This window comes from Hyaena hyaena, unplaced genomic scaffold, assembly GCF_003009895.1.
Source record: "Hyaena hyaena isolate Hyena2069 unplaced genomic scaffold, ASM300989v1 scaffold_28, whole genome shotgun sequence".
In the NCBI taxonomy this organism is placed as follows: Eukaryota; Metazoa; Chordata; class Mammalia; order Carnivora; family Hyaenidae; genus Hyaena; species Hyaena hyaena.
In genome coordinates this window covers 4,915,394-4,939,037 of record NW_024080660.1, presented here as the reverse complement: position 1 = coordinate 4,939,037, position 23,644 = coordinate 4,915,394, and the positions used below count along the sequence as shown (strand labels likewise).

At 54.4% G+C, this 23,644-nt stretch overlaps 1 protein-coding gene across 5 annotated transcripts in view; it reads right to left on the bottom strand.

Annotated features, from left to right (window-relative positions):
* TMCC2 (transmembrane and coiled-coil domain family 2) overlaps window positions 1-23,644 on the bottom strand; it is a 40,743-nt gene that overhangs the window by 5,529 nt on the left and 11,570 nt on the right. For 2 of the 5 annotated variants that reach the window (XM_039227529.1, XM_039227530.1), the window contains exon 2: window positions 21,711-22,253. In XM_039227529.1, the coding sequence (XP_039083460.1) occupies window positions 21,711-22,253 (543 nt within the window). Of the gene's footprint in view, window positions 1-7,487; window positions 7,671-8,445; window positions 8,628-17,043; window positions 17,265-21,710; window positions 22,254-23,644 lie in introns of those variants that run through there. The other 3 variants (XM_039227531.1, XM_039227532.1, XM_039227534.1) reach the window with 3 other exon arrangements.

Genomic DNA, 23,644 nt, shown 5'->3' with positions numbered 1-23,644 from the left:
GCGGGCGGCCCGGAGCCCCGCTCTCCCAGGGCCGGCGCCCTCAGCAGCTGGCAGATCGATCTGTCCACAGCTGAGTTCCCTGTGTCTTATCGCCACGCAAGAACGGAAGCAGCAGGAAATGGCTCAACCCCATGTCTTTTTACACACAGCACACCCTGGGTGGGCCGGGTCAGAGCGTTGCCTCTTCATGTGTGTGAGGCGGGCTGAGACCAGGGGTTACAAGCGCAAAGAAAGTGGTCTGCTCACACGCACTGGAAATGGAAGCAGCCCGAGCCGATCACCGGCAGGAGTCACTGGACTCAGTTTCTGCCGAGGTGCAAAGTTATTGGAAAACACTATTGAAAACAACGGTCCTGGGGCACCTGGGTGGCTCCGTCAGTTAAGCCTCCGACTGGGCTCAGGTCATGATCTCATGGTTCGTGGGTTCGAGCCCCACGTTGGGCTCTGTGCTGACAGCCCCTGGAGCCTGTTTCAGATTCTGTGTCTCCCGCTCTCTCTCTGATCCTCCCCTCCTCACACAGTCTCTCTCTCTCTCATAAATAAATAAAACATTAAAAAAAAAAAAAAAGAAAACAATGGTCTTGCCAAAATAAGGAGCCGGGGGGTGAGGGGGCTCCTCTGTGGGCTTCCTCTGGGGCCTTTCCAGGTCACAGTTCCACTGGGGATGCTGGGAACAATGCCGACCCCTTCTCCGATCAGGACTTGCCCCTTTTACTTCGGTGCTGGGTCTCCCTTTGTGTCCCCTGGCCCTCCCTCCAGGTGCGCGTATCTTCAGAACCCTGCTCCTCTGAATCTCTGAACCTTGTATACCAGCCCCCCTTAAGTGATCTGTCCCAAGGTCCAACTGTCACGCCAGTCTGACTTCAAACCCCGTCCTGCAGTTAAACCCCTTCCTCATCGGCGACTTCCTGCAGTGATGACAGCCTGTCCCTCCACTGCCCAGAACCTCAATATCCCCACCTGAGAAGTGGGATAATCCTATCTACTCTCAGGTCTCTGCGAGGGTTATCCTGAGATGAGGGCTAGCAAGCACTTAGCCCAGTGTGGGGCATACAGAAGGCACTCATAAATGCTGTCTGGATCTAGGCAACACGACTCAGGGAGCAGGGGAATGAAGTTTAATTAAGAGATTACACCAACCAGGGGCATCTGGGTGGCACAGTCAGTGGAGCCTCCGACTTTGGCTCAGGTCATGATCTCGCACTTTGTGAGTTTGAGCCCTGTGTCGGGTCTCTGCCAAGAGCTCAGAGCCTGGAGGCTGCTTTGGATTTTGTGTCTCCCTGTCTCTCTGCCCCTCCCCCACTCATGCTCGGTCTCTCTCTCTCAAAAATAAATACAAGAAATAAATAAAATAAAACCAGTGTAGACCTAGGGTCCACAATCGAAAATTCATTAAAAAAAAAGAGAGATTATACCCACCAATTCACTCAATATTGATACTACAACATAGATATTAAACTACAAAAAATTAAATTCTCTAGGAACACATGATTTTTTAAAATTAAGCAATCTGGACCTCTTCTAAGGCCGCTGTGCTTCCAAAGAGGCTCAATTCTCTTCCTCCCTCTTTGTGGGAGGAAAAAAGTTCCAGGAAGTGAGTTCTGGGGCTGAAACACGGCTTGCTGCTCAGCCCGAGGCGGTCTGCTGTGTCTACAAGGAGCAGAGCATCTGCTGCAGGACAGGGAGGGGCGCGGGAGCAGCTAATGAGACAGGGATGCCGTGAAAAGTAGAAGTGCTTTGGGACTCTGAGGGAGTATAAAATAGCAACTCTCCCCCCACCTTGGCTCTACTCCGGCAGCTTGGTGTCTCTCCTCCCTTGATTTAGAGTCTGTCTAGCTTACAAATGGAAAACAAGTGGAAGCTGGCTGTGAAAGTGAAATCCCCATGAATGAGAGAACAGACATTCCTGGGAAAACGAGCTGGGGCCTAACAGTGGGCTGGGACACCTTAGGGCTGGGCCCCCAGCCCTCTCACCTGCCCCTCTTTCCTGCCCTGGGGTCCAGACTTGAGCCCGGCGGCGTCCTTCAGCAGGACACCAGCTCCTTCCTGCCCCTCCACTGGCATCCGTGGCCTCCTGTCACAGAGCGCCCCCACTCGGTCCTCCTCCCCCATGGAGGAAGCTGGGGGTTCTCCATGCCTCCCACCCCAGGACACCCCCTCAGGACACCCCCCTCCACAGCACCAGTGCCCTTTCAGGACTGAACCAAACAGAGGGACTAAAGGAAAGAAAGCCAAGGAGGCGGCAGACAGCAGGCAGAGGTACCAAGAGGGAGAATAACAAAGGAAGGAAAATCCAAGCCTAAGATGATAAAACTATGAAGGATGGAAAAAGAGCAAGAGGGGAAAGAGATCTGGAAAAAAAGAAAAAGCAGACATGTAACAAACAAACAAAACACAAAGAAAAGCAGTGAGACCGGCGCTATTTACAATAGCCCCGATGCAGAAGCAGGTCCCGTGTCTATCCGCAGATGAACAGATACAGAAGACGTGGTGAACACATGTAGTGGGACAGTACTTGGCCATCAAAAAGAATGAAATCTTGCCATTTGCTACTATGGGGTTGGAGCTAGAGCTAATGGTAAGTGAAATCAGTCAGAGAAAGATAAATACCATACAATTTCACTCATATGTGAAATTTAAGAAACCAAACAAAGCAAAGAAAAGACAAATAGAACACGCAGACTCCTAAATACAAAGAACAAACTGGTGGCTGTCAGAGGGGAGGTGGGGGTGGGTGAGACAGGCAAAGAGGATTAAGACTACACTTATCATGGGTGCCTGGGTGGCTCAGTCAGTTAAGAGTCTGAATCTGGATTTCGATTCAGGTCATGATCTCACGGTTCATGGGACAGTGCAGAGCCTGCTTAACCCTCTGCCTCTCCCTTCCTTGCATATACTCTCTCTCTCTCAAAATAAATAAATAAGCACTATACCATGCATGTTGAATCATTACCCTGTACACCTGAAACTAACATAACACTGTGTGTTAATTATACTTTCTATTAAAAAGAACAGCACAGAGAGAGGCCAGAGAGCCCATGAAGGCAATGGAAAGAGCACCATATTTGGAGTCAGACACCAATTTAGAACCCTAGCTCTGTTCTTCACTGGCTGTGTGCCCTTGGCTATGTCATTAACTTTTCTGGGACCCTATTTTCTCATCTGGAAACGAGAGGGAATTCTACCTACCCCAAAGGGTTGTCAGGAGAATGAGACACTAAGGGAAGGCAACAATCAGTACAATCTCAGGGCATACAGCAGGCGCTCAAAACCAAAATTAAGTGACACTTCATATTCACCAGCATGGCTATAATTTTTAAAAAGGAAAATAACAAGAGGCGCCTGGGTGGCTCAGTCGGTGAAGTGTCCGACTTTGGCTCAGGTCATGATCTCACAGCCCGCGAGTTCAAGCCCAGCGTCGGGCTCTGTGCTGACAGCTCAGAGCCTGGAGCCTGCTTCAGATTCTGTGTCTCCCTCTCTCTCTGCCCCTTCCCTGCTCATGCTCTCTGTCTCTCTCTCTCTCAAAAATAAACATTAAAAAAAATTGTTTTTAAATGGGTATTCAAACAAGTACTTGTACACATGCATTCATAGCAGCATTTTCACAGTAGCCAAAGGGTGGACACAACTCATCTGTCCATCAACCAATGAATGGGTAGATGAAATTGTACATCCATACAGTGGAATATCATTGGCGCATAAGAAGAATGAAGTCCCACCGATATACAGTACAACGCGGATGAACTTTGAGAACATCACACTAAGCAAAAGGAGCCAGATGCAGAAGGTCACGTGCTAAAGGATTCCATTTATATGAAACATCCAGTATGGTTAAAACCATAGAGACAGAAGGCATATCAGTGGTGGCCAGGGGCTGGCAGGGGAGGAGTGGGGTATAGCTGCTTAATGGGTCTGGGTTTCCTTTGGGGGTGATGGCAATCTTCTGGAACTAGACAGAGGTGGTGATTACAAAAAGCTGGATGTAGAAGGCCAGGGGTCCTCCAACCAACCTGCTGGCTCCGGCCATTGCCCCAACTAATGTCCTACTACAGGGCTGGTCTGCGGGAGGGTCTCCCGGTCCTTCATCTCACTGTCTCGTTTTCAACAGAGCGGGAGCTCCTTTTTTTTTTTTAATTTATTTCTAGGAGAGAGAGAGACAGCATGAGCAGGGGAGGGTCAGAGACAGAGGGAGTTACAGACTCTGAAATAGGCTCCAGGCTCTGAGCTGGCAGTCAGCACAGAGCCCGACGCGGGGCTCGAACCCACGAACCATGAGATCATGACCTAAGCGAAAGTCGGACGCTTAACTGACTAAGCCACCCAGGCGCCCCGAGCGGGAGCTCTTTCTAACTCACTCCCAATCCCCTGTCCTGAGGCCGGGTCACTGGTGGATGACAACTCCCTGGGTCCCCCAGCCGGAGCATGGCAGTGAGTGGGTGACAGAAGCGCCATTGCTCCTCTCTGGACACTGTCACAGAGCCTCACTTGGCCCAGGCTACTCAGCCCTCTGTCTGTGCCCAGCGGACAGCACCACACCTGGACTTGTGGCCTCAGCACCACGGCCTCCCTGTTCCACTCTCCTCAGGAACCTGACCCCAAGATGAATCCCCGGGCATGGGCCAGGCAAGTTCAAGGAGAATGCTGGAGGGAGGGCCATGCTTCCCTTCCGTGATGCCCTTCCATGCTGGGCAACCAGGGAGGCCATGTCATGCTCTCTGCTCATGGTACCTACCAGCCAGGGCTGAGGTCACAGACCTTGTTCTAAAACAGTGACTGAGGTCCAAGGAGTCCTGGCGAATGTTCTGGAAGAGCCAGAGATGGGATGTTGTCTTAAATGTCTCAAGGGTCCAACCCTCCCACCACCCCTCCCTGCTTCCTGCGCCCAGAAGCACCCCCTCCATGTGGCCTCGCAGAGCCGTGGCCTCACGTCCCTGTTCCCATCCAGCAATTCTGAATGAAGCCGGATTAGGCACGCTGCCAGATTACAGGGGCAGCCTGGCCCTGGCTCCTGTGGGCCTCCTAGGGCTCCCACCTCCTCCCAGGCCTGAGCTCATGGCCTCTGTTAACCCCGAACCCAGCCACGGGGGCAATGGCTCCCCCTCTGGCACAGCGGCCCAGCCCCCGGGACCCCTGAGGCCGGGCGCACACAGTCCACACTGTAGGGACAGAAAGCATTGAGGCTTTTGTAAAGCTCTGTGCAGGGCGGAGAAGGTACCGGCTATTGTGAGATGTGGATTGTGGTTCTATTCCTCAGCAATGGCATAAATAAGCATTCTTCAAGGTGAACTGCAGCAACAAGCGGCACCCGCAACAAGCATGTGCTCTCTACCTGTGCTCCCAAGTGCCCGCGAGACCGCAGAGGACTCCCAGCCTGACTCACCTCCCCAGGGGACGAGCAGCCCCTTCCTGAACTTACAAAGCACTCCTGTTAGGGTCCCCAGGGCAGGCTGACACAGAAGATGAGGGCTTCCAGTCCTAGGTCTCTGCTTAGGAAAGCCAACACTGAGGTCACTCTTAGACACACACACACACACACATACACACACACACACACACACACACACACACACACACACGAGGAGCGGGAGGGGAGGAAACCAAGAGCTTTGGAGCTCCTGTGCTTCCCTTTGGGAGGGCAGGGCAGTCCCTGCCATCCTGGGACAGGTGTCTCTGTCATTCTGGGACAGGTGGCCTTCAGGCTCCCTCTCTGGATGCAGAACTAAAGGGCCTGGGGGTCTGGCCACACAGGCTGGGATCCATGTGGATGCTGCTCCTGGCCAGGGCCCTGGGCTTCCAGCGGCTACGAACCCAGAAGGGCAAGTGCGATGCCAGCTGTCGGGCCCACGTGACTCAGCAGCGACACTTCCATCTGCTCACTTCTGGCCCCATGACTCTGATGACTCTGATTTGAGCACCCCTCTTGGGATAGAGAACACTCAGATTCACTTTTTCTAATCATCCCCAGAGGGAACACGGAACAGACCAGGGCCAGGATGGAAAGGAACATTCGTGGCCAGCTAAAATCCTGCTGCCTGAAGAGGCAGTTTGACCTCACGGGGAAGCTGGGAGGAAGGGACCCGACATCTCCCACGCCGACCTGACACTCCAGCCAGAGCTAGAAAAAGGACCCCAAGGCCCGGTCCTGGAGGTGGGGGGCCTGCCCCCATTCCTCAGGATCCGCAGGCCCTGCATGCCGGGCTGCTGGCCCTCTCACTTCCTGGTGGGGAGGCGGGGGCAATTTGTAGTTGCTTGAGCGGTCCCAGCTCTGGACACCCCATCACAGTTGACCCATGCACCCCCGAGTGGGAAAGGTGCAGGGGAGGGGAGAAGGGGAAGGTGCCAGCCCACCCAGCGGTTCTGCCAGTGCCTGGGAACCTAAGCGGCTTTTCTCCAGAAAGAAGGGAGGCAAATGCTTAGGCACTTAATGGTGCACACGTGGGGCACTATGTACACCCGGATCTGTTCACAGGGGGTACGGTGGGGGGGGGGGGAGGAAGGCTCCTGCAGCGAGGCCCCAGCCCCTACAAGGGGGATGTGAGGGGCAGAAGCTGAGGATCCTGGCTTTTCCTGCAGCACCCAGTCCCTCGTGGCAGGGCTTATGCCCTCAGCGGCTCTACAGAGAACCCCGTGCTGCTACCTGCGATTTCAGGGTGCAGGGCACAGACACACGAGGAATGCACCCACTCATCCTTTCACGCAGCACCTGGAGTCTCCAGGCAGCCGGCCACCGGGTGGTAGCTTCTGTCAGCCTCTGCCTGCAGCTGGCAGGTACAACCCCCTCTCTCCCCTAGCCCTCAGGGGCAACCCTCTCCCCTCTCTCCCCTAGCCCTCAGCTTTCCGTCCCTTCTTACAGGCCCACCCATAGGTTCTGGCCAAGTCTACACTTGTCCTCAGCTACCTCATTCCCTGTGCTGCTGAGAACAATGCCCTTTTATACCCGAATGTCCTGCACACTCCGCCTCCTCACCCCCACAGACCCCTGGGCGGCCTGGAGCTCCCTCCTGCCTTGGGGCCTCCTCTGGTCTCCATCCTGAAAATTCTCCAAAAGCTCCAGGCTCTCAGCACTGGGGTCAGTGCTCTCAGGACCCTCATACCCCGCTCGCCCTGTCCAAGTCTTTCTGTAGACAGAAGTGACCACAGCGAGGCACACCCCTTCCACTTAATTGCATACCAGCTTCTCTGGCCCCAAGAAGAGTGATGCATGGCCACTGGTTTCTAGAGGCTTCTGAGCCAGGGTTCACCCATGCTTCTGCACAAGACCCCTACCCCCAAACCCACCCCAGGGACCCTCCGGGCCCTCCTTAGCCTAGGCTTGAAGGCCTGGTGTTCGCCCCCTCCTCCCTCCTCCGGCCCACAAAGAGTTCTCTGTAATGGAGACAGGGCTACACCTTGAGAGACCAGAGAGGGAGCGAAGGCCACCTGGAAAGCCACACAAATGGCTTCCCCCCATCCCCGCCCAGTGACCTTCCACCCACCAGAGGCCTCACCTGTGTGGGTCCCGTTTCATGAAGCCGTGCTAGTGATGGGGTGCCAGGGGCTCTGAGGCTCCAGCTTTCCAGGGGCTGGGCCAGGCCTCCGGGGTCGCAGGCCCTGGGCAGCACAGGGCTGGCCAAGGGAAGCCGGGATCTGCGAGCAGGGGTGCCCAAGCTCCCAGGCTCCGTGGCCGCCATCTCTGGCCTGAGGCCCAGCCCATGGATTAGGGGCGGATTGCTCCGGGAGATTTCGCCTGGGAGCAGGCTGCTCCTTCCCATCTGGGAGGAGACAGGCAGGATCACTGAGCGGGGAGACTCAGCTCTAATGAAGTACCCCCCTACCCCTGCCACCACCACCCTGCCTATCCCCAAGCCTAGATGTCACCATGGTGAGTCGAGCATGCATGAGGACACTTGGGTGTGACCGGCAGCACCTCCAGGCCCCGTGGGGGGTGCAGCACATGGAGACATGTGTATCTGCATCACTCACCCACCTAGTGCACACCCAGAAATGTCTCCCACCGTCAGAAGGCCCCTGCCCAACAGAGGCACAGTCCCACTGGCTCCCTTCGTCACCTCAAGGAAGTAGGGCTCCTGGCCAGGAAGACGACGAGGTCTTTGGAGCCTGGAGGGGACTTCTTATTGGATCCTAACATAGCCAGCTCAGCCTGGGGTACCCTACCCCTCTCCCTTCTGCCCTGCTCACTGGCTAAAGGCTCCATCACTCCCGAGGCATGCTCCCTATTCAAGAACTCTCTGGAGGAATCAGAATTCAGCCAGTCTCACCTGGGAGACCCCTCTGTTCTGAGATATTCTTCCAGAAATCCACTCTCTGCTCAGACACCACTATAGCTACCTCTCTCCTGGCTTCTGCTCCCTGTTCCCCGCTCTCCTCCATGTCCCATCCCCACCCCGCCCCCCCAGCATGGCCCTGGCATAAACACCCAGGATCAAACCCAGGTGGCAAACTCACAGCAGTCCTTTCCTCCTTGGACTTCATCTGGACACTTCCAGCAGGAAATCCCGTGAGTGGCCAGCAGAGGGGGCCAGAGGGCCACAGTTGAGGAGAGCAAGCCCTGAGCCGGGGGACAGGATGGCCAGCAGAGTTGAGGGCCCAACTGGGTCTCTCAGGGAGGCTTCCGAGGCAGAACCACCAAAGACACTGATCTTGCACCTACTTGAGCCAGGCGAGAGACTCAGGTCTTAAATACTGAGGGTCCACACGTGGTAGGGTGGTCCCAAGAAGGTGCGAAGAGATAAGGAAGTCCCAGCAGTATCTCTGGGGCCCAATGCCAGGGCATGCAGCCAAAAAACCAAGAGCAGGAGTCCCCACGCCCTGGGCTTGTGGAAACCTTACAAACATTAATGGGGGCCAATGACTTGGGGTTTGTGACGACAGGAACCTAGCAAAAGCACATCAACAGATCCCAATTCCTGGGGGCCAGTTCAGCCATGTGCAGCCAGGGACATGAGGGTCAGGGAATATTCCCAGCACCTGCAAACACTCTCCCTCCAATGGTACTCGACGTGCACTTTATGCTTTGGCGCGGCACCCTGTTCCTCTTGCATAATGGTTATGCGCAAACAGGTCTTACTTCCCCTGGGAAGGCAGGAATCACATCTTAAATACATCTGAGCCCTTCACCGTGCCCAGCACTAGACTGACCCTACCTCAGCATTCATAATGATGGAATGACCCACCTCCCCAAACTGTAATAGACAGTCCGTCTATTGCAGCTCTGTCCTAGGTAGCCAAGCCACGGCCTGGTCTTCTCATACAAGACATCCGTTCCCTTCCAGAACTAAGGACAATCCCGTAAAATAATACCTAAGACAAAGCATATTGGAACCAAAATTTTTAAATGCATGTTTTTGTGCTCATTCTTAAGGCAGCCTAGATGATAACATTTTGGCTACTTCAAAATTACCATCCAAAGACTTTACCTTTTTCTTTTTAATGTTTGTTTATTTTTGAGGGGGGGAGGGGCAGAGAGAGAGGGAGACACAAAATCGGGAGCAGGTTCCAGGCTCTGAGCTGTGAGCACAGAGCCTGTCGCAGGGCTCAAACTCACGAACCCTGAGATCATGACCTGAGCTGAAGTCGGACACTTAACCGACTGAGCCACCCAGGCGCCCCAGACTTTACCTTTTTCTAAATCCATAGCAGCTCTTATTGATTTTTCCCCCAGTATTTTTCACTGTAAAACTTCTGTTTTTTTTTTAAAAGATTTTCTTTAATGTTTATTTTTGAGAGAGAGCATGAGTCAGGGAGGAGCAGAGAGGGAGGGAGAGAGTCCCAATCAGGCTCTGTGGTGTCAGCATGCAGCCAGTCACGGGGCTCAAACTCAGGAACCGTCAGATCATAACTTGAGCCAAAAGCAAGAGTCAGACGCTTAACCGACTGAGCTATCCAGGTGCCCCTAAAGATTTTATTTTCAAATAATCTCTACACCCAATGTGGGACTCGAACTCACAACCCCAAGATCAAGAGTCGCACACTCTACTGACTGAGACACCCAGGTACCCCTGCAAGTGTTTTTAATTACTTAAAAAATTTTAGTTGGAAATCATCCACGACAAATCAAAAATGTTGTAATTTTATGTAATTGCCTTAATGTTTATTTTTTGAAAGGGAGCGTAAGCAGGGCAGGGCAGAGAGTGAGGGGAACAGAGGATGTGAAGCGGGCTCTGCGCTGACAGGCTGACAGCAGCGAGCCCGACGCAGGGCTCGAAGTCACGAACCGTGAGATCATAACCTGAGCTGAAGTTAGAAGCTCGACCCACTGGGCCACCCAGGTGTGCCCCAAAAGGCCGTCATTTTAAAGGCCTTATTTTTAAAAAACATGTGTCAAGTCAAATTCAGCATCATGCCTAGAAGTAGTTCAAAAAATGTCTGTGGAATCAATGAAACAAACAAAAGGACCTCTCTCCCCTGCCTCCCTCCTTTCTAGGCTCCACCAAGCTAAGACTTGGAAACTTTCCTTAGAGCAGAACGAAGAAGGCAGTGCCAGCCGGAGAGCAGAGGTGGGGAGGGGGCCGAGTAGGCCACTCTCACCCCCTGCACTGCCCAGGATCATGAAAAGGTTCCTGCAAGACCACAGCGCACCCCCAAGATGGCCCCGAGGAGAGTCCCCAGTACTCAGGCCGCCGGAGGCTCCCTGATGGGAGGGGTCAGCTCCTCTCCTCTCATCCAGCACCCGAACGGAATAGCAGGAAAAAGAAGGGAGGAGCTCGGGGTGAACCTGCTAAAAGGAAAGGAACAAACCGGAACCAGGGGGAGGTCTGCCAGGCAGGCCAGTGGGAGAGAGATCCCTGTTCCTCCAGAGTCTGTTCCTGTCTTTACCCGGACGAGATGTTCCCAGGCCTGTCCTGGGGGTGGGAAGCAGGGAGCCCAAGGAGCTGTGAAATGGGGGGAAAGGCGACGTGAACCCTGGCTTTGGGTCTCAGTTCCATACTTGCTAGGGGACCTTGGTCAAGCTCCCACAGGCCCTGAGGCTCTGCGTTCCTAAGCGCAATGGGAGGCGGGAGTGGAGGGCAGGGGGGCCCGGAAAGCCCCGGCTGAACGGGGATGTATCACAGGAAGGCACGTAGGCCAGGCTCTGTGGGGGAGGGCTACCCCTTTCGGTGGTGCAGCAGAGGGCCTGCAGTCAGCAGCCCGGCGTAGACTGGCACCCTGCCACTCGCTGGCCACGCGGCCTCGATGGCCCGGTGTGTGCTCCCTCTCACAGCTGCAGGAGGACGCAGCTGGGCCCCCAGAGCAGCAGCCTGGAGGGAGAGGCCTTACGGAACCAGACCTGCGGTATCAGGAGGTCGGAGGGGGAGGCGAGAGACTCTCCGCAGCCGAGGCTCCATTTTCCTGGCCGCAAAATGGCACATATGCTCATGAACTCCCAGGGCCGCGGTGCAGATAAAACGGGAACGTACCTGACATAGTGCAGGTTTTACTGAACAAGATGACTGGTGCTGAGGCCCCCTTGCCACACGTGGACATACACATACACGAACACACACCACAGTCCCTCCATGTGCTGCTGGGGTGACTGCTTGGGACAGAGAAAGCCACAAAAGTGGCTGTCAAGTGGAGAGTGGCAGGCGGATGCGGGAGGGCTACAGTGAGCAGTAAGGCTCCGTGCTTAGCACAAGAGCCACAAAGTGACCTCCTTTTGCAAAGAGCGGGTGCCGCCGGGAGGATGCCATCGTGTGTACCCGCTGTGAAGTCCTGGCTGGTCGGCTCCCCTGTCGCCATCCCCAAGCCTGGCAGACACGCAGGCCCCATGTCAGCCAAGGCGGGGCGGCCACTGTGGCTCGGGCCCACAAGCTCGGGCAGCTGGGCTGGGGCAGGGGTCTGTGGCAGCACTGCCCCCACCTGCCCGGTTAGCCTGAGTCCAGGGGTGACAGATGGGAAGGGACGCTGGCAGGAAGCCCGGACAGTCACTGGGCTCTGCTCCGTTCGGTCTCCTCTTCCTCTTCTTTGGAGTTTCAGGCCAGGCCCCTCTTTCCCTAATACGGTCAGGATCACATTTTCTCTTCTCCCCTCTCCCCTGCATTGTTCTTCTGCTCCTCCCCCCCCCCCTTTTTTTTTATCTTCCTACTTACTCTCCTTTCTCTTGAGGGGAAAAAAAAAAGGCACAAACCACATATTCTGAAGGATGGGAAGCCTGAGAAGCCATCGGCTTTAGAAGCTCAAGGTAGCTAAATTTAGTAGCTTAGAATAGAAGGTGAGGCCTTAAAAATCTCACGCTCCAGGTGCGCTGTGAAAAGCTCCCATTACGGTCCCTCCGTGGGAGGCTGCCACTTCCCTAATGCTCACCTCTTGCAAATGGGACTTTGGGAAGCGGGCGGCACCCAGAGTCCTTCCCCTAACACTCATTTGTCCACCCGACCGGAAGATGCATTTTCTTAGAAACTCACATTTCTAAGCAGAGAGCCCCTCTTCCTCCCTGAAAGGCAGGAGGGGAGGACGATTCAGTCTTCAGGGTGAAGTACGGCAAGCAGCGGGTGGAGAGGCTTGGCCCCACGAGCAGACAGAAAAGGCAGACAGAAAAACAGACAGAAAAGGCCAGAATGGAGAGAACTGGGGCATGACCAGCATGCACACAGCAGGCCACCCTTTGGCTGCTCCCAGGGAGGGAGGAGGCCGTCCCTTCCCTCTGTCACTCCTTGCCCGGCGGGTGCTGTGGACACTCCTGTAGGGAGCCCCCTGTGGGCACAGCCACGCCAGAGGCCGTGCAGGGGAGAGAACCACTTGTCTTTGGTCTCTTTCAGGAAAATCAAAATTGGTAACAGATGGGTAGAAAAAGACGATGACTGGGGCACCTGGGTGGCTCAGTTGGTTAAGCAGCTGACTTCAGCTCAGGTCATGATCTCACAGTTTGTGGGTTCGAGCCCTGTATCGAGTTCTATGCAGGCAGCTCAGAGCCTGGAGTCTGTTTCAGATTCTGTGTCTCCCTCTCTCTCTCTCTGCCCCTCCACCACTCATGCTCTGTCTCAAAAATAAAAAAAAACTATAAAAAAATTTTTTTAAATAAAATAAACAAATAAAAAAAAGGGAAGATGACGATTTCAAGCCTTTCATAGCCACTTTTATTTCCTTGGTGGTGGGGACACTGGGGACAGGTCTAGGAGAAAGTGACCCAGAGAGGAAACAGCTTCTTTTTGAGTGATTTTTAGGAAGCAGAGCACCCCCACCCCCACACTATTTGCCAAGAATTTATTTTTATTTATTTATTTATTTATTTTTAAATTTTTAAATTTATTTCTAGGAGAGCGAGAGAGAGAGAGAGAGAGAGCGAGAGAGGAGAGAGAGACAGCGTGAGCAGGGGAGGGTCAGAGAGAGAGGGAGTCACAGACTCTGAAACAGGCTCCAGGCTCTGAGCTGGCAGTCAGCACAGAGCCCGACGCGGGGCTCGAACCCACGAACCGTGAGATCATGACCTGAGCGAAAGTCGGACGCTTAACCGACTAAGCCACCCGGGCGCCCCAAGAATTTATTTTTAAACATTTTTTACATTTATTTTTAAGAGGGGGGGGGTGCAGAGAGAGAGGGAGACAGTACCCAAAGCAGGCTCCATCCAGGCTCTGAGCTGTCAGCACAGAATCATAAGCTCACGAATCATAAGCTCATGACCTGAGTTGAAGTGGGACCCTTAACCGACTGAGCCACCCAGGCATCCCTGACAATTTAGAATTTAGAATGATTCCTTTCTAAAAGCAGAGGGTTGACATGCAGAACTCTTGGGGCGTCCCGCTGAATCCAGGGTCCCCGCGTAGCACGAGCTGCCCTGATTAGGTGAGCCATGCATGTGGTGGCACTCTGCAGGCCGAAGGATGCTGTTCAGCTGAGCGCTGAAGCCAGCAAGGCTCAAAGGGGCGTGACCCGCAAGTCTGAGGGCCACCGGGCCCGAGAAGTCACCCAACAGGCATGGGGCCCAGATCCTATTTGGGTCTGAAGCTGCCTGCTTGGGCCGTGAAGAAACCTTATATAATGAAGTTAATATTACAGAGCATTTCCAGGGCAGGGTTCACCTTTCCGGCCACCTGAAGGAGGTCACAGTATCACTTTGGATCTGTTGAACCTCTGCTGAGCATGCTGAATTATTCACTAGCTATGGATACTGGCCCAGCTCTGGGGTCCCAGTAGCGGGGTATCTGCACAGGTGGAAAAGTATGCAGTGAGAACTCCCGGATCCAGACTCTTTGGTGAAGGTCAAAGGGGACAAAAGAAGAAGAGGCATGAGAGTTGGCCTCTGGAGGATGTGAGAAACAGGGGCTGGTGGGGGCTAAGAACGGTCAGACGGCCCAGCGCCTGTAACTGGAGAGACTAGGGAGATCAGAGAAGGCTACAGTTCCCAGAAACTTCACTCATTGCCTCCAGCCCCCACACTGCAGGGCCGGAGAGCCCTTGAGGCGCCTGGAGCCCCGCAGGAATGCGGTCGGGTGTACGTGTTCATCACTGCTTCTGTGTCAGAGCCCTCTGCCCTGTGGGGTATGAACAGAGAAAGCCAGACTGCCCAGGAGAAGAAAGAAGATGCAGAAGCAGGGATCAGGTTAACGATACTGGATTTCCATTGCCTCATCTGGCACCAGACGGAACCAAGATCATGTTTCGCATCTCAGGGATGTGGCGAATCCAGGGAGGAACGTGCACGGTGGCCGGGGTGACCTAGGCCAGCTCCCATGACCCATGTCCGCGTCACAGGTGCTGGCTCCTCGCCGTCTGGAGCAGGATAAGAGAGAGCTCCTCTTGCTGCTGACTCTTACGGCTCCAGCGTGGGGCTGACACCCAAACCTGGGGCTTACCTTCCCCTGGGGTGCATCTTACGGGCTCCGGATCCTGAGGGGAAAGGCTGGGGACCTGAAGAGAGTCTCCCACTTGCATCTGGGCTGGAGTCCTCACAGATCCAGGGGCCACAGAGAGCCACAGAGTCTCATGCAAGTTTTTGGCCTCAGCTAAGACACAAGGGGGTTGAAAACGCAAGAACCTGGATCGTGCCAGATAACTTGGACATGATCTAACTTCACCACCCACTCCCGGCCCTAAGGAATTCTGTATTTCCAGAAGCTAGGACTAATGTGGAGAACGGGGGGTGGGGGGGGGGTGGGGAAGGGACTTTCTATCTAGAAAGAAAGTCATGGATGTCAGTGGGGGAAAAGATGAGTAAAGGCTAATTCTAGAAAAGCCAGGTCCCTCCTGGGACAGCTAACTGAGCCCAGGATCCTGTTCTAAAAGAGAAGGCTGTAGCTCATGATCTCTGGGGTCAGGGCTTTAGGTAAGGGGCAGAGTCCTCACTGTTTAGCCCCTCTCCTGATTGGACAGGACCCCTAAAAGGCAAGATGCTTCCCCTGAATATGAGGAACTCAAATCAGACCAAAAGAAGAATTTGATTGGCCAGGTACTACAAGATATACTGTTGGGGGGGGAGGGGGCAAAGGACCCTGGGAAATTGTCTTTTTGTTAAATTTTTTTTAAAATCAAAGACATAAGTGGGGGAGGGGCAAAGAGAGGGAGACACAGACTCTGAAGCAGGCTCCAGGCTCCGAGCTGTCAGCACAGAGTCTGACACGGGGCTTCAACCCACAAACCTCAAAATCATGACCTGAGCCAAAGCTGGACGCTTAACCAACTGAGTCACCCAGGTGCCCCAAAGGGAAATAGTCTTTAATCATTATGATAGGAAACAGAGGTTCATGACCAATCACCAAGCTGCCCTGTCTTGGCGTGGCACACAGTATGGCCTTAGCCATCTCTTCTGAGGCTGCTGGGCTGGCTGCTTCTGGTCTCCCTACGCCTAAGGACCACTCTTTGCATTCAGAGCAAAGAGAAGGGAAGAGGGGATGAGATGGATGTTGGAGGCAAACAGAAACACAGCTGTCCTCCCCAGCAACTGGGTATGAGTTCGGGCTGGCACAGGCTCGAGTATGTTCGTGAATGACTGAACAGGCAGCGTGTCACGTGGCTCTGAAGGTGGATGTATGTGTGCACAGACTGAGGGACCCAACTGGACCCTAGAGCAGGGCCCCTTCGGCCTCTCATGTAGCCTGGCCTATAAGCTCAGACATATGAGGAGGCCCCACAGACACCCGGTCTGGCCTCCCTCAGCTGCTGAGGGGCCGCGGTTTGAAACCCTCTCTCAGCAGAGCAGCCCCACCCGCCTCTGACCCAGCAGGATCTCAGACATAAACAAACCAGGCTCCTTTGGCTCCTGCCAAGATTCGTCTTCTTGGCAAGAGCCCAGGGCTAAGGGTGGCCCCTCACTTGCCATCCCTGGAAGTAAACAGGGATGCTTATTTATGCCAGGACAGAGAAGAAAAAATCGTGTTGTCGAGTAAGTCCGGTGGGGCAGGTGTACTGAAGAACAGGGTGTCCAGAGTCTGCTCTAGGTCAGGTGATGAGCTGAACACCCCGGATTTCCCTGCCTGGAGCCTGGAGATAAGATCCCTTGAGGCCCCAGGAAGCATCCAGGCACGACACGATCTCTCCACTCTCTGCACCTCACCCTGGGCACCTGGCCCTCTCACCCACGCTGCCTGCCCTAGTGCAGCGGGGGCAGCAGGCTGGCCTGTCGGGAATGGCCCTGCCCCCCAGCACCTCCATGCCAGTCTCCGAAGGCTCTGGACACCACCCCAAACCCGCCCCACAAGCTCTAGGCTCCTTGTCCTCAGAGGCCACCAACCGCACCACACAGAGGGCGGAGGGCAGCCAGAGCAAGGTCAAGAGCCCGCCTGGCAGGGCTGGCCATCACCCCAGTGCGCCTGCCTGCACTAGCCCCCTGCCGAGACCCTCCAGCTGGGAGCACCTTGCACAGGCCTGGAAGGCAGGAGAGGAATGTGGCGACAGCTTAGGAAAAGTTTTGAGTAAGACCAGGAGGGCAGCACTGAGCCAACCAGATGTGGAACAAATGAGAAAAAGGGGACACTCGCCCCTGATCCCTGCAGGGGCTAATCTGCTTGCTGAACCGCTGGGAACCGGAAACAAAGGCAGGGCGCGAAGAGTTACTAGGTTTCTCCTGCTGCTGCTCAGCAAAAAAAAAAAAAAAAAAAAGAGAGAGAGAGAGAGAGAACGAGCACTCACCTGCAGGGGGACAGGGTGGCCCAACTCCATTGCTGCTGCACACATAACCAGCGGTTCCCGCCGCAGCCCCCGGGCCCCGAGTTTCCCAGAGGTTAAGGCCACATTACACACAGATGGGGAAACCCAGATGTCACCTGCATTCTCTGTGCACCCACCAGTGCCCCCAAGAAATGATGACAATTTTTTTTCTGCTTTATAGATGTCAGGCAGAGAGTAGCTAACTTGTTCAATGCCACACAAATTGTAGAAAGCAGGATGGCAGGGTGGAGATGGGCATTTGTTTTTGGTTAAAAAAAAAAAAAGCTCCTTTATTTATTTTTGAGAGAGAGAGACCACACGTGTGCATAAGCAGGGGAGGGGCAGGGAGAGCAGGAGAGAGAGAATTCCAAGCAGGCTTCATACTGTCAGTGCAGAACCTGACGTGGGGCTTGATTTCACAAACCATGAGATCATGACCTGAGCCGAAATCAAGAGTCCAATGATTAACCCACTGAGCCACCCAGGCGCGCTGGATTTTGTTTTTAAGGGGAAATCATTTAAGGCACAATGTCGAAAACAACTAACTGGACGGAACAAATGGCAGCCCACGATGTCACCAAGACTGAGCTGCCTCCCAGGACCGTGAGACCCTATCGGTTCGTCTGCTGCACCCCCCTGCTGTCCTTGAGGCTCTGGGTCCCCTGCTCTCTTTGGGCGGGGGCTGGGCGAGCCTCTCCATGACAGCTGAGGAATGATAGCTACCTCCAGGCTGTTCCAGTAACTCAATCCCCGCCAGGGCTGCTCTGGTCCGAAAGCCAGCTGGTGAGTTCCAAACAATGGCAAGGGGTGTGGGTAGTGGGGGAGGCTTATGAATTAAAAATAGATGCTAGTAATCACCAGGGAGCTTGCAGAGAGCATGTGGCACAGTGTTTACTAGAGAGAAGAATGCCTTCTATTCATGCCCAGACTGGGGTGGAACCACCACAGCGCCTCACCCCAACCAATGGCCTCTGGGTCTGGGGAGTCAGCTGACAGAGTGGGGTTGGCTGGAAGACCCCCGTCCCCTCAGGAGCTCCCGGGGCCTGGCTTATCTCGGGAGGAAGAGCTACAGGGCTGGAAAGGTGTATCACTGAAGGGGGAATGGCAACCGAGCAAAAAAGTCACCCTCTTGGGCCAAGGCAAACCCACTCCCTATGGCTATTGCATCACATGATCCCCGGTGCTTTTAGTGACTTCATATCTGCTTGGTCTCGTGAACACGCTTGAATGCGGGCTCTAGTCTCCTCTCTGCCATGACGTAGCTGGCTGTCCTCAGGCAAGCAGTCTCTTGATTCCTCTAGGACTCAGTCTATTCATCTGGGAAATGGAGATAAGAGGCCCCGCTCTGGCTACTTCACCAGGATGTTGTTCAGATTAACTGAGCGATACATATGACGGAGTCTGGGAAAGCTGGAGGGTCTAACCAAGGATATAAGAGAGTCACAGGAGCAATCATGTCCCACAGGGAACCGTCCTGCCTGGCAGCTAGCCCAGGAGCGGCCGGCCCCAGTCTTCCACCGGCAGCAAGAGGAGAACCCCAGCTTTCTTGGGGGCGTGTGAAGGCCAAGCACAAGCCGCGTGCAGAAGCCTGGGGAGATGCTCCCTGGCTGATACGCCCGCCCCCACGCCCCCAGGCCCCCCTGCATTTGCGGACAGCAAACATCGGCAACCCTTCACCAGCTTCTCACGGTTCCCGCTGCCCACCCGCTCAGGCAGCCAGAGAATTCGAGGTTCGGAATGTAGCTGTGGTACTAGGGACCCTCGCCTGACAGGGTGGGTCTAATTTTAGGGTTCAAGCGTCTTCACTGACTCGGCCCTGAGAGGTGGGCCTGGCCGTGGCTGCACGCGGTGCACCTGTTTGCCACGGCCTGGTAAGTGGCCCCTCTCGGGTCTCCACTCCACAAGCCCTTTCAGCCAACATACACAGATCTCGCTCTTGGAACACACTCTCCACAGCTGAAACTAGGCTTGCAAATGGTCCAGTGCCATCATTTGAAATCCTATCTATACACCGACAACGCCCAACAGTATGGCTCTAGCCTGGATCTCTCCCCGGGTCTCCAGACTCATACATCTGACTGCTTCTTTGGCATTTCCATGTGGATGTTTAAGAGCCATCTCAAACATAACAGGCCCCAAACCTAGTTCTGTTTTCTGCACCCCCACCCCCACCCATAGCCCCTGCCAGATATCTATCCGTTCCATTTGCAGTCTTTCCCAACTCAGTGAATGGCAATTTCGTCTTTCCAGCTGCCAGGCTAAAAGCCGCGTGCCACCTCTGCCTGCTTCCCTTTCTGTCCCTCATCCATCAGAGATGGATGTGGCTGGCTCTCTGAAGCAGATCTAGAATCCAGTCACTTCTCCCCACCCCTACCACTCCCACCCAGCTGCAAGGCACCACCACCCCGTGCCTGGAATATTTCAACAGCTTCCTAGCAGGGCTCCGTGTTTACACCCCGACTCGCAGCCTATTCCCCACCCAGCGGCCAGAGTGACCTTCTTAAAAGGTATCGCTCATCTGTACAAAAACCTTCTAATGACTTCCCATCTCACTTGGGGAAAAGGCCAGAAGCCCTTTTCCTGGCCAAGAAGGCCCTAGGTGACCCACAACTCTCCCCACCCATCTTTAAGAAACCAATAAAACCCAAAGTGCCTCAACTCAGCATCTGCTGGCCTGTCTCCCCAGACGGGAAACACGTGCTGCCCCCACTTCCACCAGCTCCTCAATCCACCGAAACGGGTTTTTTGTCGGTTACCAATGACCCCCATCGCGTGTGCTGCCTGCATACACTTCCACACCCAGATGGGACCTGTCACTCCTGCTTCGTGTCACTCTGTTGACTACTCCCTCCTCCTGCAAACTCCCTCGTCCTTTTGCTTCAGGATCCTCTCTCTCCACGACGACTCCATCCCTGGCTGTTCTGTCCCTTATATGTCGCATCTGTCCTCGGCCTCCTGCTCACTCGACGCATGCCCTTCAGGGTCTCTTCCAAACCGACGATTTCAAGGTCAGTGCTGACTCTCAGAGTGCCTGCCCAGGGCCAGACCTCTCCCCCGTGAACCCGGCTGCCCGCTGGAGCTCGGACATCTTCCAAAGACACCTGCGACTCAACGTGTCCGGAAGTGAACTCATCACTTTCCTTCCTGAACCTGCTCCTACTTGCAGGGTCCTCAACTACAGGATGCCCCACCCATCAGGGCGGTAAGCCAGAAACCCTGGAATCATGCTCTACTTCTTCCCTTTGTCTTCCTATCCACTTTCTCACCTGGCACTACTGATCCCAAAGGTCTTCCGGATTTGTCTCTTCCTTTCCATCCTCACTGCTGAAGCCTAGATCCTGAAGTAGCTCCAAAAATGGTTTCCTTGACTCCGCTCCTAACTCCCTTCCCGGTCTATTGTCTACACAGAGATTCAGAGGGACCGTTTCTCTCCAGTTTCCTGCCTAACACCCGTGGACAGCTGTACACCACCTTTGTGATCTGGCCTCTGCCCACCCGTCAGTCCCCGCCAGAGCTGGATGCTGTGACCACGGTGAACCCGAGTAGCCCCCCTAGCACCAGCTCGCGGGCTTCTGTACATACTTCTCCCTCCTTCCCCTTCCCATTCCCCTAGTTCTTTCCTGGCCTAAATTATACTCTTTCAAGACTCAATGGCTTCCTCCAGAAGGTCTTTAACAACTCCGATTCCCTCCCCCTGCTCCCAGAGCACCCCCAGCCTCTATCACAGCCTTATCGCCTTATTCTGTCCATTTGCCCGTCTGCGTCCCCTCTATTCAGTAAGCTCGTGAAGTTTGTTCATCCTTATAGCACTTAACAAGTGCCCAATAAGTAGTCGTTACATGAACAAAGGAGTGAAGACAAATTTAGGAAGCACCAAACTAAATTTTCTCCTTACCCTTCATGGATTCCTCTCCTATCTCTTTGGTTGGTATAATAACAAAAACAATACTGTGACAGGCTCCATTCCAAACATTTATACATATGTGAACTCATTCAAACCTATAGCAACTCTACTGTTATTTTTTTTTTTATCATTTATTCATTTTTTGAGAGACAGTACGAGCTGGGGAAGGACAGAGAGAGAGAGGGAGACACAGGATCCAAAGCAGGCTCCACGCTCTGAGCTGTCAGCACAGAGCCCAAAGCGGGGCTCGAACCCATGAAGGGTGAGATCATGATCTGAGCCGAAGTCAGATGCCTAACTGACTGGGCCACCCAGGCGCCCCAACAACTCTACGATTATTATCCACGTTTTCCACTGGGGAAACTGAGGTACACAGAGGCAAAGTGACGGACACAGCTCGTCAATGGCAGAGCCAGGGCTGGTGCCAGCCTGTGCTCTGAACCAACGGCACGTACTGCTCCTCAACAGCATGTCTAAGGCGAAGAAGCCAGAATTAATATCAGCCTGAGCAAAATGTAATTTTTTACAAACCCTGAAACCCAGAGAAATGAGCCCTTTGGGGATCATCTCTTGAGTCTGGCTTGGTCCTACCTCTGACTCTTGAAATTTCAACCCTGCCGATGGCACGCACCTGGCCAGGGCCCCCAGCCCAGCCCCCCGCGGGTCCAGAGGCCCCTCAGCGGACAGTTCTTGCCTGAGTCCCCTCCCCGCCTCACCGCGGCCACCCCCCGTGCGCCCCCCTCACCTTATCGCTGCCCTCGGCCTCCTCGGCCAGCAGGTACACGTTTCCACCGTCGGCCAGCAGCAGGGCCGTGTCGGTGGTGGAAGAGGAACGGGGGCGGCACTGGTGCTGGTGCAGGATGGCGGCCAGGCTGCTGTCCTGGGGGGCCTTGCGCAGCAGGTGGGGGCTGCCGCGCTGGGGCTCCAGGGAGCTGCTCTTGGTGCGCCGGCTGCCGCCCCCGCCGCCCCCGCCCCCGCAGCTGCCGTGCAGGCTGGCGCCGCGCTTGATCGACGGCCGGGAGCGGATCTGCTGCAGCACGCGGTTGAAGGCGGTGGGCCGCGCGGGCAGGTCGTGCAGGGACATGGCGTAGGAGACGCGGTGCATCTCCGGGGAGCGCTCCTTCTCGTCCGGGGAGTCATGGTCGGACATGCCCTGCTGCTGCTGCTGCTGCTGCTGCTGGGAATCCTGAGACGTCTGCTGCTCCCTCTCCCGAGACCGGCGCCGGCTGTGGAACAGGTGCTTCAGGCCGTGGCCAAACATGGAGCCCTCTGAGAGCTGCTGGATTTTCTTAATGGGGAGAGAGAGGAAGAACCCTCATCAGTGGAAAGCTCTGGAATACCCAGTTGGTGGGGACAGAGATGAGGGTGGGGGTGGTCTCTTCTTGGGCGATCACTGGAGCTGCCATGCTCTCTGAATCCAGAAGGTCCCTGTGAATGGCCCATCGTGCCTAAAAGGGCACCTTGCAGAGGGGTAGCAACCTTCACCTACTCTTCTTATTCCCAAAGAAATGTACCCTCACAGCCCCCTCTCCCCCTCAGACATTTGGACGTTAGCGATCAACACATGGTTGGGGGTTACTGGTCATGAGATCTTGTGGCTAGTCTGGGGCTCATGGGGTTGTATCCTTTTGGACTGATTCCCCCACCCCTGCCCTTCAGTCCATCCTTCCTTCCAAGTTAGGTCCTCTTTTGAGCTGCACTGGCTCTTTAAGACCACCAGGCATCCATTTCCAAAGATGCCTCCTTGCGGCGCTGAGAAAGTCAGGGTCAGACCATCAGGTTACACTGTTGTAGAAGATGTTGTTGAGTGCCTACCCAACATCCCTTCCCCTTTCTTACCAACCAAACTGCCTGGCCTTCGTGACCCGTTGCTAAAAATTCTTATACTTCGTCAGACTCTCTTGCAGCTAGGAGTAGCCACATGACAGCTCTAGCCAATGAAATGCAAGGTGAGAGTTTCTAGCAACACATTTGTTTTCCTGATAAAGGTCCTGGCCCTTCCTACTTCTTCAGGTCTGGAATGCAGAGGTAATGCCTGGACACGCAGCAGCCATCTCATGACCACGAGATGGCTGGCATGATGACGAAGGGCTACATACACACATTAGAGCTGCAAGCAACAGGTATGGGGACTTGATGGCCCTATGGTGCCACCCAAGCAGATAGGCATTCTGAATGCCTATCTTGGGATTCTGACTGCAGGAAAAAAACAAACCTAGCTTTGTCTACAAAACCATACCTATCTTAGTACCATCTTCTGTTATTTGTAGCCAGTCTCATTCCCGATGGAGTTGGCAATAAAAATAAGTTCCACTGGAGTTTCCAGGTTGGTGGACACATCCATGCCAGGAGGGTGGCGTACCCCAGTTCCAGAAGCTCCTGCACTCGGGACACTTTTGGACCTCATTCCATGTAGATGTCTCCATCTGGCTAGTTGTCTGTAGCCTTTTAATACCCTTTCTAACAAACTGGTAAATAAAAAATAAGTAATAGGGGCACCTATTAATAGGGTGGCTCAGTTAGTTGGGTGTCTGACTTCAGCTCAGGTCATGATCTCGCGGTTCGTGGGTTCGATCCCCATGTCAGGCTCTGTGCTGACAGCTCAGAGTTTGGAGCCTGCTTCAGATTCTGGGTCTCCCCCTCTCTCTGCTCCTCCCTCACACATTATCGTTCTCTCTC